Source organism: Archocentrus centrarchus, chromosome 20 (genome assembly GCF_007364275.1).
Source record: "Archocentrus centrarchus isolate MPI-CPG fArcCen1 chromosome 20, fArcCen1, whole genome shotgun sequence".
In the NCBI taxonomy this organism is placed as follows: Eukaryota; Metazoa; Chordata; class Actinopteri; order Cichliformes; family Cichlidae; genus Archocentrus; species Archocentrus centrarchus.
In genome coordinates, this window is record NC_044365.1 from 26,923,343 (window position 1) to 26,939,519 (window position 16,177).

The 16,177-nt window shown below is 43.7% G+C and overlaps 1 protein-coding gene across 3 annotated transcripts in view; it reads left to right on the plus strand.

The window, feature by feature from the left end:
• The first annotated feature begins 2,466 nt into the window (after window positions 1–2,466).
• Window positions 2,467–16,177, plus strand: part of sulf1 (sulfatase 1) — a 34,065-nt gene continuing 20,354 nt past the window's right edge. For 2 of the 3 annotated variants that reach the window (XM_030756198.1, XM_030756199.1), the window contains exons 1-3: window positions 2,467–2,875; window positions 15,233–15,529; window positions 15,938–16,177. In XM_030756198.1, coding sequence (XP_030612058.1) covers window positions 15,355–15,529; window positions 15,938–16,177 — 415 coding nt within the window. In that variant the 5' untranslated portion in view covers window positions 2,467–2,875; window positions 15,233–15,354. The remainder of the gene's footprint in view (window positions 2,876–15,232; window positions 15,530–15,937) is intronic. The other variant, XM_030756196.1, reaches the window with a different exon arrangement.

The following is a 16,177-nucleotide window of genomic DNA, read 5'->3' on the forward strand; positions in this document are numbered from 1 at the left end:
CTGCCCATTCTGTATTTGTCTTCCCTCTGTTCTCCCCTCTCCTTTCTTCAATTCTTCTATACATCCATGACCAGCTGTGCATGTCTTTTGCTTTCCTCCTGTATTCTCCCTGTCATCTTGCATGACTACTGCAGTACAGTGAGAGGTTAGTATGGTTTGAAAATGAAATACTTTGTAGAAAGACAAAATCACCCCCACCTCATGACTGTGTCCCCCAGCTTAAGCTGCAGCAGTTTATACTGGCACGGAGGCAGAATCACAGCTATGACACCCCTATGTATCTCATTCAACCATAGAAAATGGAGCTAGTGAACCGAGGAGCCCCCCCCCCCCAACACTGGGCTCTGCCTGCACCTGCAGGCCCAACTGATGGCTGCGAGGCTGGAAGGAAAAGGGGGGGAAGTGAGTCTGAGGTCAGAGGAGGCTTGGATTCAGTTTAAGAGCAAAACCTGCACGAGAGACAGAGATGTATAAAATAAGAGAAAACTACTCATCTTAAAGATAGTTTATCTGCCAGATATCCATGCTGATGTGCTTGGTGAATTGTTTGTGAAGTCAGGATAGGGAGAAGGAGAGTGAGTAGGGGTTACCAGAGGACCACGTGCCCCCCCCCCCTGCAGATCATTCAGTCATTCATAAGATGAGGCCGTTTTATAGACCTCCCTCTGCCCTTGCTTTTGTTGCTGTTTTGTCCATCAGCGGAAGTGAAAATGGAAAATGGAGATTAATGGTGGTCATGCAAAATGGATGGTGTGTTTGCATGATGAAGCTGGCCAGTTTCTACCTTTTTTTAAAAGTTTGAATAGCACTGGATAAGACTGTGGACGTTTTCTTCACAGAAACACTCCTGATAACCTTTTTTGTCTGCATGGATTTAAGATGTTTACAGATGTGCTGAGCTTCTGAATAAAACAGCCCCTCTCCCCTAGTGGGACAGCCATCTTTAATCCGGTAAAGAGCACAGGGATTTGGTCGCCCCTGTCCTGCCTGAAGGCCCTTTTGAAACCTCTCGGCCGTGAGAATGGGGGCTTGGGGTTGGAGGTGTGGGTTGGGATGTGTGTAGCCATGCAGGAGGGGCTGGGGACAGTCTTTGTAAATGTAGTTAATCTAATTTGAGCCCCCCCCCCCCCTTCAGGCCCTTACTCTCTCTCACCAGTGCCTACGTTTCAAACATCAAAACAGAATAGAGCATTACATGTCTAGGCTTTGTTTAGTTTAATGTCAACCTGGGGGGGGTATAACTAGTAGCATCCACTGAAAAAAGTGAGAGCAGCTCTCTGTGGTTTTGTGTGGTAAAATCAAATTAAAATGTAAAGCTGATACACATTTGGGATCCGAGGACTATTACACAATAGCACGAAACCTTCTTTTAGGAATGACCCCACCCCCACCCAAGAGGGGAAAAAATGAAACAGCGATTCATTATCAATTAATACCTGCTTGACAACTTGAAACAGAGGTCATTGTGTTTGTGCTGCTTGTGCTTATGCAATGTAAATGAACCACTCAGAAGCCCTTCTTTGGTGTTTCACAGCTTTGATTAACACATGGTGATGCTGTTGACTATCAAATGGGTATTACCTCATTAGAGCCTGCCTTTGAATTTACCCCTGAATATCATTAGTCTCATAATCCCTTTTTAATGGATCAGTGAGTAGTACAGTAGTTCAACCAGCTGATGGACGTGACAGCCTTTCTCACCTGATGTTCGCCGTGCTTTGCATGAACTGATTGAAAACTGGTTGATTTGTTTAGGAAACTAAGTAGTAATTGTGTTGCTGCTGAAAGCCTGATCATCAAAGGTGTTTGCTTTAACAGCTTGCCACCATCTAGCCAAAAATCCAGACCTCCCTTATCTCTTTTCTCTTTATCTTACTCTTTCCTTTAGCTTTGTAATTTTAGTGTATTCCCCTCTGCCCTCTTTTCTAACTTAAGGCAATAGGTGGTGAAGGGCTGGAATGTGGCCGGGGGGATGTAAGGATTTAACGCACTAAGGTGTGAGGGCTGCTCTTGTGCTTCTACGCCTGCAGATGTAACAGTTTAGTGCCAACCGCATTCCCACCATGGAGCCAATACAGAATTTTATTGCCTTTTTAAAAAAAAAAAAAGTTTTATTTCTTCAGACCACATGGACTGTGGATTCAGGGGGAGGAATGGTGGGGAAGAGCTCAAGGAGTGAGTGTGAAGTATAGTAGCCTTAATTCTGTGTGTGAGTTTGGTGAGAGACTTGTTATTTATGTGACATTACCAGCAAAATATTATTAAAGATACAAATGGTATTTCTCTATCCTCTCTATTTTAGCGCTTAAGCATGTGCCTCTCTCTCTCCCCCTCCCTTGCTCTCTCTCTTGCTTGCTCCCCTCCCCTTCCTCCTCCTCCACTCACTCTCCCCGTCCTACTCTGCCTCTCAGGTTACGATGACTGGGGGTTTTCTTGCTCTCATCTCGTAGAGTGTCTATGTGAATGTGTGGAGGCGGTGGTGTGACTGTATGCGTGTGTGTGTGTGTGTGTGTCTCCCTCTGCGCTGTGCTGTGTCCTTGTCCCTGCCTCCTGGCAGCGAGGAGCTGCCCAGCAGCCGGGCTGTGATTGGGCAGGGGAGTGGGGTTCTTGACACAGCGTGGTGCTGACTGCTTTGGGACGTGTTTCAACAGATGGTCGAGGTTAGAGAGTGTCATCACATTGGGGAGAGGATTAGAGAAGTGAGGTTGTCTTCCAGGAGCTGTGTGGTCCCCCCCTACTCTTGAAACCAAGTCCCAGCACCAAGATACAAACCCCTCTGAGCGAAGGCAGCTCTGGTCAAGAAACGTGAGGATAAAACGGAGGAATCCTAGCCTTGCCTCTCAGTCAGCCAGCACTCTGCTCTCCTGTCTTCCAGGTACTGTACAACTTTTTCACTCTTTTTGTCTAGTTTCTAGCACTTCTACACAGTGTGCATGCTAGACTGTTTATTTAGCAGTAAATTTCTGACTCAGTTTACAGTCAGGAGTCAGGTATAACTCAGTAAGTTTGGATTTGTGTTGGTGGTGAGCTGCGCTGTACCCGCAGCCAATCTGTGCTGCCTGTACAGCAGCTCAGTGTGTGCAGGATCTCATAGTTTTCCCCCTGAATGACAGGAATTCCCTCGGTCGCAAATTCCTCCATCTCAAGGGATTAGAAGGCAGCACATTCCATTAATGTCATTTTTTCCCTCAAACCATAAGCATTCATCAGCTTGTGTTTCATTTTCTGAATGCAGAATATAGGAAAGATAGCTACACTATATTTTAAACAATTCACTCACTTAAAAGTATGCTGTGTGTTTGACTGTCAGTAGGTTGTGATTTAGAGAAAAGTACAGATAATATTTTATTCAGTTTTATGTTGATTGTATCATGTTTTTATTATCCAGAAATCCTGTATTTAAGTTAAATAGTTTTCCGTCTATAATAGCAAAATCAGACACATTTTTCTACATTCACATAAATCAATGTGGTATTTAATGTGTCCTCACTTCAGCCCAGATATGTTTTTTTTTCTTCTTTTCTTTTCATAAATCTCATTCAGAGTGCACCTCTGGCAGATCGTGTCAGTATACGCTAAATGGATGAGCTGCTGAAGAGTTCTTTCCGGACAAACTGTCAAAGCTGAGCAGAGAGACAGACTTGGGGAATGTGCACCTCGCTCTAGCTATTTAACTTAAGTCAAGTGAGGAGCGAAACTTGCCAGTGAAGTGGGAATATGATGTATAGTATTTGTACCTTGCTCCAGGCACTATATGTGCGTATGAGGCATTTGCAGATGGAGATTGTGCAGCTGTGAAAGGCTGTATGGACAGGAGCCGGGCTGAGAGAAGAGAAGGGTGTATGGGTGAAAGCTGCTGTTGTGTGAATTTGTGTTTACCTTGGTAAACCAGCCGTAGCTACACTTCCTGCTTGTTACTTGAAGTATTTAACACAACCACCAATAGGTAGTGTTGACTATCGCTTTAAGACCTGTAGAGTTGTTTGTGTGAGCTGATTATTTAGGAAAGCAGCTGAAAGATTTCTGAGAACTGGAATGCAGAGTTGACAGTCTTCTTAATTGAGACGTGCCTGCAGTCTTCACTGAGTATTGATCAGCTTCTGAGTGCTCTAAAAAAAAAAAAAATCTAAATGTAGAGTACATTTTGTCTTCTTCTGCTGTGTGTGGTTCCATCCATTTTCAGGACCAAGTGAAGTGACTTGACTCTGCTCTTTAATGTGTACTGGACCACTGTGCTCACCTACAGCACCACAAAAACCACAGAATTTATCCTTCTGACCTAGATGGCAAAATCATCCTGTGGTCCCATACAAATCTGGTTCTTTTTGTGGAATGGCTGGCTTGGATTTCAATACCTTGGCAGTGTCTGTGTGTATTACTGAACAGCGAGGCTGGAGAATGACGGAGAACTTTAATGTAAAACTTTCACTATGCACAAATCCAACCTCCACCCGGCAATACTTAGATTCGATTTTCTGATTAACCTGCTCAGAGCACTGCTTTAAAGCACAGTGCCTCCTGTCAGCTCAGAAAAGAAGACAGATTCTTTAAACAGTTTCTAGCTTCGCTGTACTACAAGCAAGAGCATGGGCAGCTGCTGCAAATAATTACATTCTGGGGGGGTAGGCGCTTGCCAAGACAAACGTTGTTCCAGTAGCCGCTTTGCCATCATTCGGATCTGCTTGGGGATGTGTGTGCGTGTGTCTGCCTCTTTATGGGTGTGAAAGTATTCAGTGAAGCAATTTGTTCTTCTGATACTGAGTGAGAGCATGCTGAGTGACTGAGTGTAAGCGAACGCTCCCAAAAGTGTGCGTGTGTTTTAAATGCCGGCCGCGAATCCGAGATTTCCCAGACACTCACGCCATCTCATCATCTCATGAAGAGGGTCTAAAACATTCACGGCAGCGTGATTATTACAGGAAGTGGGAATGGCTCAAGTGTGCATATACATGTGTCTGTTTTAAAAGGGATACAAACACAGTTTTAAACTTTCACAGCTTATTGTAAGTCACATTGGAGAAAAGCAGCACATGTAATGTAATGGTTGCAATACAGATCCAAGCTTCTGCAGTTCATTATTTTGTGTGTGCGTGTGTGTGCGTGTGTGTGTGTGACTGAAAGATAGATGCTTCTAGGCGAGTCTTCAGTGTTTTGCTTTTTTTCCTTTTTAGCTTTTTCATTTTTAGTTGAGCAGTGACATGACTGCATTCTCTTCTTGTCTCCAACTCTGCCATCATGCTGCATCACTTTATGAACTCGACACTATGCGACTGAAGTCACATTTCTGAATTCTGTCATTATAGCTTCTCCGGATTTCTGTGAAATGGCCTCGAATTAGTGACATTGGGTCTAGAATTGGATGATTATTTGTAATCAAATTCCACTTTAATTAGATTGAGACATCTTTGCTTTTGAAGTCCAGTGGAATGCCACTAGTCTAGTTCTTCACATTTTTTCTCTCTGGAAAGTACAGCGAGCAGCGCTGTATAACTAAAGCTTGTGTGTGTTCTCTTGTGTGTGTGAGCATGTTGAGAAAAGGTTTCCTAAACCACCCTCTCTCTCTCTCCCTGCTCCAGCACTTGTTTATCTCTTCAACCTAATGATAGTGTTCCTCATACTAGCCTGATTGCATAGTAGCGCTCGAGTAGATTGCACAGTCCTATCACTGCAAATGACCAGTATTTGAACAGTGAGCACTTGGCATGCTTTTATTTATGTGGGATCTAGAAAGGCTATCTTTAGATGAGTCAGCCACTTTCTCAGTTCCTCTGTTGACCTTACTGATCAAACATCTTTATGGCATTTCAAATTGCACGTAAAATGCACGTTAAATGCAGCGTCTTTGATTGAAGAACATATGTCCAGAGAAATATGCCATATATATCAAGTCTTTTTGGGAGTATCTGGGAGCTCACGATAGGGCACCACATGTTTGTTCAGCTTGTTATATGAGTGAGAAAGGTCAGGACACGCAAACATTACATCCATCTCATTATTAGAGGGAATTCCTTATCCTCCAACCCTTTGATGTGGTACTTAGGACACCCTAAAAGGAGCAGCAATCCAGACACACATTCAGTACTTTAGCGTTTTGTGTGGCTCTATATCCCTTTGTCTTGAGCCTCTGCCTTGATGACTAGTTGAAAAGGAAAGATGTGTTTTATGAAGAAAATGTTCAGTAGGTGGTTCAGCTGCACAAAAGCCAGGAATGACCCCAGACTAGGTCCGTGCAATTGTGGCCTAAGAATTTACACAACAGGGGTAAATGTGGGTTTGCTAATGGTGGCTAAAAGTGCACTTTAACAATAAATCCTCAGTGAGAGAGTGAGAGAGAGGATTTTAATGCTTTTTCTGTAATGTTTAGAGCAGCATTTGTTCAAATGTCGCTGCACGTAAATGCAGCATGGACTTTAGAGAAAGAGAAAGCCAAGTCAAGAGAGACACGGAAGGGGAAGTGGAAGAGTGAGAAGATAAAGGAGAGGCCAAGATCAGAGAAAGGGAGGTGTGAACATGTGATAAAGAGGGGACAAAAGAGAGAGTTTTAAGTGGAAAGAAAGATCCAGGGAGGCTGGATAATGTGCACACACTTAAAACACATGGGTACAAACATAATCTTCTTGCAAGACCGGCATGTACAAAAGACAAACATAGAAAAGCTATTTACACACACAGACACACTGTGCACGAGCTTACCCCCTCTGTCCTCCACCGCCCAGAGGGCTGGACAGTCCCTGCTTTGTCATTTCACTTGTCCAATAATCCTCCTCCCCAGGGAGAAGCAATCTGTTTTAGATTTGAAAGAGAAAGGATCCTGCCTGTATCACATACAATTAAGCAGCCATCAGAATGCGTCGCTGAAAGTTTGGAGGGAGAAGTGCTGCCACTGGGGGGTTGTCCCTTTCATCCACCGCTTTTCCAGAATGGAGATAATGGGGTGGGAGGGTTGGAGGGATGTTGGGGGAGAGGGGGAGTGGGGGGGGTAGAGGGAATGAATATGTTTCCTCACCCGTCCATTGCGCTCTACAGCTCGACTAATAGAAGCCAGCATGCGTTTGTTTCAGCTCTTCTGCTCCCTTTCTTTCCTTCTCCCCTGGAGCGAGCAAACACATTCAGCTTCTGCCAGCACTCCCCTCCTCTGCCTATGTGTGTGTGTGTGTGTGTGTGTGTGTGTGTGTGTGTGTGTGTGTGTCTATGTGTATGTACATGCACAAGTCCTTATATGTGAGGACTTGGCCATGTTCTGCTGGTCGCCTCTAGTCCTGTTTGACCTTATTTGATCAACACAACTTGGCCATGTGGATGGAGAATAGCTGCATCTTTAAAGGGTTTGAACAGCAACTTTCTTTATAATGACAAGGTCTAACATTGCATGACTCACATTATCTTTGCTTTTCTTGAATTGCCTGTGGCAACTTCAGCTGATTTTTGCCTGCTGTCTCTTGAACATGTTTGGATGTTGTAGTGACTACATTCTTTTAGGTTTGGCTCAAAAGTAAAGGAATGGAAGCATTTGGATGGGTAAGCTTCCTGTTTAATGCTTTGTGAGCTAATTAATGTTTTAATCAAAATCATATTATGTATTTTACAAAGGAATTAAATCTGGAAATTTTGCCAGGCGGGATAAAGTTAATTAAATTCAAAGTGACATTGCTGCGTGCATTGGAAAGCCACACACTAAGCCAGAGGCAATGGAAAGGAGATCTCCCCTGTGTACAAATTACAGGTTACGTGTCTGTCTGCATTCAAGTCTGCGTGATTCACTCTCTGTTTGAGTGAATGACACGCACTCACAGAGTACATGATATCCACATACCGAGCGTACACATATATATCCAAAGGCACGGTTGGGGCGGAGTGCTGAACTGGCACAGGTGCAATGATACCAGCACGGTTTTTATGAGCAGTATCACGTTGGTGTGTCAGAGTCATCGAGAAGTTTGTTTATGGCATTCAGGGTCACACGGGCTGGTTCCCATAGTCTGTTTGTCTATGGTTCCCAAAAAAATATGCCTACACATGCTCCACATTTTAGGAGTGTTTAGTTTTGCGTGCCAGCAGCCGCACTACATTTAATAGGAGTTTCCTTTCTCAACTGCTACCACCTTTTTCATTTTTTTTTTCATAGAAGTACTGTTTAGAAGCTAGAAGGAATAAACTATGATGAATCAGTATATCCTAAATAATTATTTCTTTATATTTTTGTTTTTGTTAGCAACTAGTAGGCACTGTTAGAGCAGATCATTTACAAGTTGTGCTCAAATTCAGCAACTAGGAAATTTTTTTCTTTCTCAATCTTCACATTGTGCAAGGGGGGGGGGGGGGTAAAGTCACATTTTTCACATAAGGGAACAAAAACCATCCATCAGGCTTGGTGCATTGGCTCTCTCTCTCTCTGTGTGTGTGTGTGTGTGTGTGTGTGTCTCTCTCTCTCTCTCCCTCTGCCACCATGTTGCTGATTTCATGGAAAAGAAGTCAGTCTCTTTATTCTTGACAATTACCTCAGTGGAAACCCATTGAAGCAATTTGCCGTAGCTCTCTTTTGTGGTAAAAGAAATAATTTATCCGGGGTATATTTGACACGTCAAAGAGACAAGAAAGCCACCCGTGAGTTCTGCTCCCACTCACTCTGGCTTTCCCTGGAGCTCTTGCACCCTGATAAAGTGTTTCTGATGGGAGCGTGGATTTTGACAAGAAAGTGGCTGGAGGAATATAAATGTGTTTTATTTCATTCATCTGAGGTCGTCTGTTGCTAATGGTTTCCATTCATGGCTTAGAACAGTTTTAAAAAATAAATGCTTGCTTTAGGCTCGTATAACTGTGGTTGCTGATCCTCTGATTGTGATTCCATGTTTTTGTATCACACTATAAATCAGTGGAGTGGTTTCCCTTCCGTTCACTCTCTCCCTCTTCAGCCTTCCCCCTTCTTTTACCTTTTCCTCTCCACCCACTTGAACAGTAAAGGTGCTTTTCCATTTGTATAATTGAACCGCACTTGCGAAGCAAGGCTCCTGTCTCTCTGTGTTTTCTGTCTTTTCATTTAATCACAGGCTGACTCATCGATGTTGAGATCAGGGCTGTATGAGGGCCATACCATCTGTGGGAGGACTACTTGTTGTTCATGTCACTTAAGATAGTTTCTTGAGACTCTGGCTGCATGTTTGGGGTCATTGCCGTGCAGCAGAAAGAATTTGGGAGCAAACAGATGCTTTTCTTGATGGAGGATTTATGTTTGTCTGTTTGAGGAAGTGTTTGGCTCTTTAAATTTCTAGATTTCTATCAGGTTACTGAAAATGGTACAACTATGGTTCCAAACACTAACCCAGTTCTCCATGGCTACCAGCATAGAGTTTTGCTTTAGACTCAAAGAACTAAACAAAGGTTGTCTACGAATGTTTAAATACTTCTGACTGGGAACACACATGCACACATGCACACAGCCATACACAAATACAAATGGTTTCTCAGTTTCTGAAATGTATGTGTGTGTGTGTGTGTGTGTGTGTGTGTGTGTGTGTGTGTGTGTGTGTGTGTGTGTGTGTGTTTTTTGTTTTTTGTTTTTTTTGGTTTGTTTTTTTAAATATACTGAAAACTCACTCATGTTTCTAATAGGCTGCTTGTGGGCCCACAAGTCATTCCCACTTTGAAGTATTTTCAACCAGGATTTATTTAATTATACATTAAGATGCATCCATAATATTGATGGGGTGGCATGGGAGCCCTGGTACTACAAAGCGTCTCTTGCCAGGTCCGAGAGAAACATGTGGGGTTTAACTAACATCCGTGAATGCACTAACTCCAGGTTCACGTTTCACTGAATTGAGGCCATTTTCTTCTTCATTAAAGTGGCCTGCATTGTACCCCAAACACACCACATACCAGTGAATGGGAAGCTTAAACATGTGAACTTTTATAGGTTTTAATATTGAACAAAACAAAGCTTCTGATTGTGCCTGTCACGGTAAAAGGTTTTGTAGACATAAACGTGCTGGAACAGTGATCTCTCTTCACTACTTTGCACTTGGGTTTTCTTATTGGAATTTTTGCATAAATCTTACACCAACTTGGGCATTTTGGTCAAACAAATCAGTGGAGTTAAGAGTATGAAAACACCAAGGTTTGAGTCTTTTCCCAGTGCCTACCCACAGCCAAGTGAATGTACTGGGACAGAACTCCCCTTCAGTCAGCTCAGTGTGGCTAACGGGTGGGTCTTGGTGGGTACAAGTGCTCCCCTTGGCCTGCCGGGCACAGCGGGACCTGACACAGGCCCTCCTCAGTATAAAAGTCTCGTCAGTCCTCATGGCAGCAGACCAGCTGAATTCCCTCAGATTACAGAAATATCTGGACAAACCTCCATATTAATCTAAGTCCGCGCCATATTCATTTTTTTCCCTCTCCGTAAGAAGGAGCAATCATATCTATTTCAAAAACATTCTCTTGTATCTAAGTCTGCATTGTTACTCAGATCTGCTTGCAGGTTAGCATGTTCTATATCCCTACTCTGTTTATTTATGGCTTTCCACAGTTTTCTCATAGTCTAATGACTATTATGGTAAATTATCTTTTTTTTTTTTTTTTTTTACTGCTAATGCAAGCCACGTAGTCTATAGTCACAGAGCAGCCTACAGAATTCAAACTATGCTATTGGACTATAATTCCTCTCTTTTTGCCATTGTTCCTCTGTGACTTGGCTGCCATAGAGATGGACTAGGCAAATAGCGAGAGAGCAAGAGAGAGAATGAACAGGAATAAGGGGGGATTTGAGGTGCTTTGAAATGGCCATTGTCCTTAATAGCAAGGCCTTTTATGAATGACTGATTTACTTTAGAGGAGCATGGCATCTGGTTTGTGTTTGACTTGCATCTTGTTTTGGGAATGTGAACCCCCTCACCTCCACACTCTCTCTATGTTAACTTGGGCAAGATCCTGCTCTGTGAGCAGATGTACGCTGGTGGACAAACATGTGGCTGTAGGAGATGCGCGGACTCGGCTGTCATTCTGTGTTTTTACATAAGAAGTCTTTTATGTGTGCTCTCAGGTAATCTGCTGCTTTTCAGTCACAGCTGATAAATGTATGCTGCCACTCCTGAATGAGCACGGCCTAAGCCAGATGCAGCCTGTTTGCCATTGATGAAATGAAAATGCAGGCCAATCACAACCAGACTTTTTACAAGACTTTTGTTGCCTTCATACCTCCTTTTTTTTTCTCTCTCTCTCTTCAGACTTTCACCTCTTAACCCCTGTGTGTGGGTAGCCTCAGGTTGCTGAGGTTAGGTTAAACAAGCCACCATCAAAGCCATAACACCACTCAGGTCGGAGGAGGGTCAGGGCGCAGCGGAGTGTGTGGTTTGAGGCCCTAACAAGAGGGCACAACTGCCAACCAGCCAAATACTGCTGCCCTGCATGGCTACACAAGCAGCAACTCTATTATGTTCAGCTTTACTCAGCGCACAAAGCACAGCTGTCTGTGTAGCCATACCAAATTACTGAGGAATACTGCATGTGCTGTAGGAAAGTAAGTGAAATAGCTTTTTTCTGCAAGCTGGGGGTGGGGGGCTTTACCCTCATGAAAGCAAAGATTAGTAGGGTGTTGAGGTGTGCTAAAAGTGTTGATTGCCATTAATCTGAAAATTGCACATCTTTTATGTATCTGGCAGCTGTGTGTCTGAGAACTCCATAGTGGCCTTTTTGTTTCAGTCCTTTTGAACCCCTGGGCATGTTACGTTCCTCCCATCCATCCTCAATATTCCTCCCCCAGCTTAACCATGATGAGTACAGTAAGGGCTCATTTAAAGGGTCATTAGAGTTAATCCTTCAAAACAATGAGCAAGGGGAAACAATGTGCTCCCTAGTCCTCTGACTGTCCAATAATAAAGACCTCTTGTTCGCCCCACAGATGTTTAGAAGTAGCCCGTTCTACTGATATCACGCTACATGACATAAATAAATGACTCATTCAAAATTAAAGGTTTACGAAAATAACATGAAATGATTTAAGGGGATCATGAAATTGGAAACATGAATTTGAACTCTGGGGGCAAGAAAGAAGCAGCGACAATACCAGAACATGGATTCAGAAGCCTACTAATAACTTTCAGATTTCAGAATAGTCACTCATATTGTTCTATGTATTTAAAGTGTATGATGTGCCTGATTTACGCTGATCCCCAAATTTGCCTGAAGCTGTGAGCTCTGCGTAACATTTGAACCTTTTATACAAAACAAAATACACGTGTGTGTGTGTGTTTGTACACACAAAACTAATGGAGTTAATTCTGACATCCAGTGGTAATTAAAGAGGTGTTTAAACTATCCTGACTGGACAGCGTACACACTCTCTCAGATTTTCAAATCTGGAGCAGATGTTTTCATTATACACGTTAAATAGAGCACATGAAACTGTACAGCATACCGTACAGCTCTAGCGCACTCACAGGATGTTTTCTGTATTTAAAACAAACCAAATTAAATCTTCATGCAGAGTGGACTTGTCTGAGGCAGAAATTGCTGCAGGGGCACTTTATTCTGATAGAAGCACACTCATGTAGAGTCTGCATGGAAGAAATATCTGCCGAATATCCTTAGGCGAATTGCTTTTTTAATTTTCTCTCTCCAAGTGAATTGGAAACTTGCTTCATGCATTAAAGGTCACAATAAAGCCAGCCATCTTTGCCTTATAAACAGCAGCTGCTTATCTCCACATACTGACATGTCCTGTCACTCAGCTGGTCATTTCCTCCTGAGGCTTTACGCTCCATATGTCACATTAACATGAGGAAGTCGGGGTACTGAGGATGTGATGCCAATATATACTTTTTTCTTTGATGACGGGTGACTTTGAGAAGGATGTTCAAATGATCCAAGACACAGACCTGCTTAAAATCCCTTTGGTCCTAAGTGAACCTCAGATGACCTAGTGAGCAAAGTGGATCAGGTGAAATGGAGTTAGTATGAGCGGTAGTCCAGAAAAAGAAGAGCTAGCTTCATAATAACAGCCCTCATTCTATGGGGGGGGGGGGGGGGGGGGGGGGGGTTGTGTGGCACTTCATTAGCCCTGCAGTCTTGGTCGTGTCAGACAGTATAGCTATTGACTCCGCTGTAGATCAGCACCACAAGGTTTGTATCAGACACCACAATGAACCTTCTTGTCTGTTTTCTGTAAGACACAAGAAGAGGCTATTGCTTGGAATCGTTGGCATGTAAAATTGAATTTGCGCTGGGTGCTAACATTACACGAGCTGGCCGACTGGCGTACAGCTGATGTCAGGTCTTCCACAGCTTGATAGAAACAGATACTTGAGCTTTGTCTAGATATGGGTTATGTGTCTTGCATCTGGGAAGCTTTCCCATTTGTGTAGGAGGACTTGGACCCGCACAGGAGGAGAATGTGTTTTTGTGGGAGAAAGGCTTGTCTATGAGTTTCTGCGTGTCACCATATGTTTGCAGAATAGTTTGTGTTGTGTGTGTAACTCACTGCAAGGTTCTGTGCACTCTGCCACCCCTCACCAGAGGGGTGTTTGTCCAAACGGCGCCAATGTTTGCACAGGGCTGTCACGATGACTGGGCTGGCTGGCTAGCCCAGACACAGCTCGTCTGAAACACAGTACACCAAAGTACTCTTAAAGCTCTGTCTGAAGCTCTGCTTATCATATCTAACATCTAACTGGAGGAGCAGCTGAAATAAACAGTGTAGTAGAGCAAGGTCAATACTGGGAGGTGTCGGGTGTTTGAGATGATTTGCATCTATTTGATACATGACTAGAGTTGGTATTTTAATTTCCTGATGCAAATTCTCAAACAGAATGTTTGCCATCCTTTACTAAGCAACACAGGTCAGTACATCCGCAGTCATGCAATAGATCAAAACATTTCATTAAGGATACAAATCATTTATTAGGGTTGTTACTCTTTGCTGATTAGGACAGGGCTTTGGTGGAAATGAGGGTATGGGCGGAGGCACCCAGTGGGGTTTGGCCAGGCTCAGGTGTCATAGACCTGCCATTTGTTTTCAGGCCATTAACTCAGAATAGGGAGCAGTGTGGTGCCACTCAGTGGGACTGCTGTCCATAAGGCACTTTTTCACAGGTGGTGATGAAGCGCTCATTATTACAGCGTCACAGTTCATCTCATTGCCGCAAGCCATTCTTTCATATATATTATTGTTACTAAAATAGTCTTGCCTTCTATTCGAAGGCATCTTTGAATTTCTTTTATAATTTTCCTTATTTTGTAGTCATCTAGTGGAATATTGGATTCATGTTTTGTATTTCCTACTGGCTTTCCATTGGAAATGGCAGGAAGACTGAGCTCAGGTTTGCAGTAGTGTGCATTTTACACTGATCAGTGGAATTTAGTCAAAAGCATTTAATTACGATGACTGTTGGAGTGAGAAAGAGGCTGCTAAGTGTGATGACTCAGTGGTCATCTGTGATTCCCGACAGTGGCGTTAGGGTTAATGTAGCGGAACCCTCTCCCCCGCCTCCAGTGCCTCGAACTCTCCCCCCACTGGCCCTGTGTCATGCTTGACTCACCAGGGGGTGACTTTTGAGTGACAGGTAGAAGGGGGGCCACGATTGGCTCATGCAGATGAGTGGTTCTGGGTGTGCAGCCAATGGCCTAATCTCATCACAGTAGTTAAACAGCAGCTCTCCAGTAGAGATGGAGACTTTACGTGTGTGAGTGTGCGTTGTCTGACACAGAAGTCAAGTGGAAAAACAGGACAAAGTATAAAGATATAAAGAGAAAACACCAAAAATAGGAGACTCATGGGATTCTCTGAGGTGAGATCTGTGTTTCTGGATTTTCACTGTTTGTGCGTTGTTGTTTAACGGGCTTCTGCGATATAGTTGTGTATTCTGTTTTCATTCAGATCAGGAGAGTTGATGTTGAGGGATTTTATATTCAATATTAATGGGGTTTCCATCTGCGCAAAGCATATATTTGAACTGCTGAATAAGTTTTCCTCGCTGGACCGTCAAGGGCTAAAGCTCGGAACGATCTGTTTTGGCTTCCCTGTTTATGGATAAACTGTTCCATTTGAGTGTGATTTGTGACCGTCTGCACACAAGTTTACCTGAAGTAAATGAGCTTAAATGTTCCAACAGGGAATCTGTCTTTCTGCAGGTGTAATGCACTTTTCTCTTCTACTGCTGTAACATTGGCCCCTTAATTTCACGCCTCACCATGACTGTTGCTGTAATGTCTCCATATGTTTCTCCTCTTCTCTCCCCCACAGTCCACCACGGCTGCGAGTACTGCACAAGTGTGAGTGAGTGGCCTGGCTGGTTCTCTTCTCCCTCCCATCTCTCCATTAATCCCCCCGATTTACCCATCCACTGGCCTGTTGTTTCAGTCACCATGCTGATTCACTGGCTGTCCTGGTTGGCCCTCCTGTCGCTGGACTGGGCTCCAGGCAGCTGGGCCTTCACCACCACCAGGGCTCAGGGCCTCAGGGGTCGCATCCAGAGAGACCGCAGAAACATCAGGCCCAACATCATCCTTATCATGACTGACGACCAGGATGTTGAGTTGGGTAAGGCTGCCTGGCAAAGCTCCTGGTCTTCCTGGAACTCAAGGGCCCGTATTTAATTTCTTCTATTAAAAAAAAAAAGGCTTGTACACAGTTTATTTAAAATTCCATGTTTCCCCCAGCCTTTGCTCCTCTCTGTTCTAATGTGTTTCTTTGTCTTTGTGGTGATTTGCATCAGGACTTCTGTAGTCGTCCTCCACACATTAAATATTAAATAGAGGCCATAAGCCACACCGGAATGGCCATCTGGTCTCTCGTGCTGAATTGTAATTATTTGCCTTTCAGAGAACTGAATCAGATATTAAGTAAATAGGCGGTGTTTGGTGTTTGCCTGTGTTTAATGGCACAAACAGGTCTTCAGAAGATTTTACTGTAACTGTACAGCACTGATCACATTACTTTGCCCTCCAGGTTCTCTACAGGTAATGAATAAAACCCGTAAGATCATGGAAGATGGGGGCACTACTTTCACCAATGCCTTTGTCACCACACCCATGTGCTGCCCGTCACGTTCTTCCATGTTGACGGGCAAGTACGTTCACAACCACAACACCTACACCAACAATGAGAATTGTTCCTCCCCATCCTGGCAAGCTCAGCATGAGCCACGCTCCTTTGCAGTCTACCTCAACGACACTGGCTATAGAACAG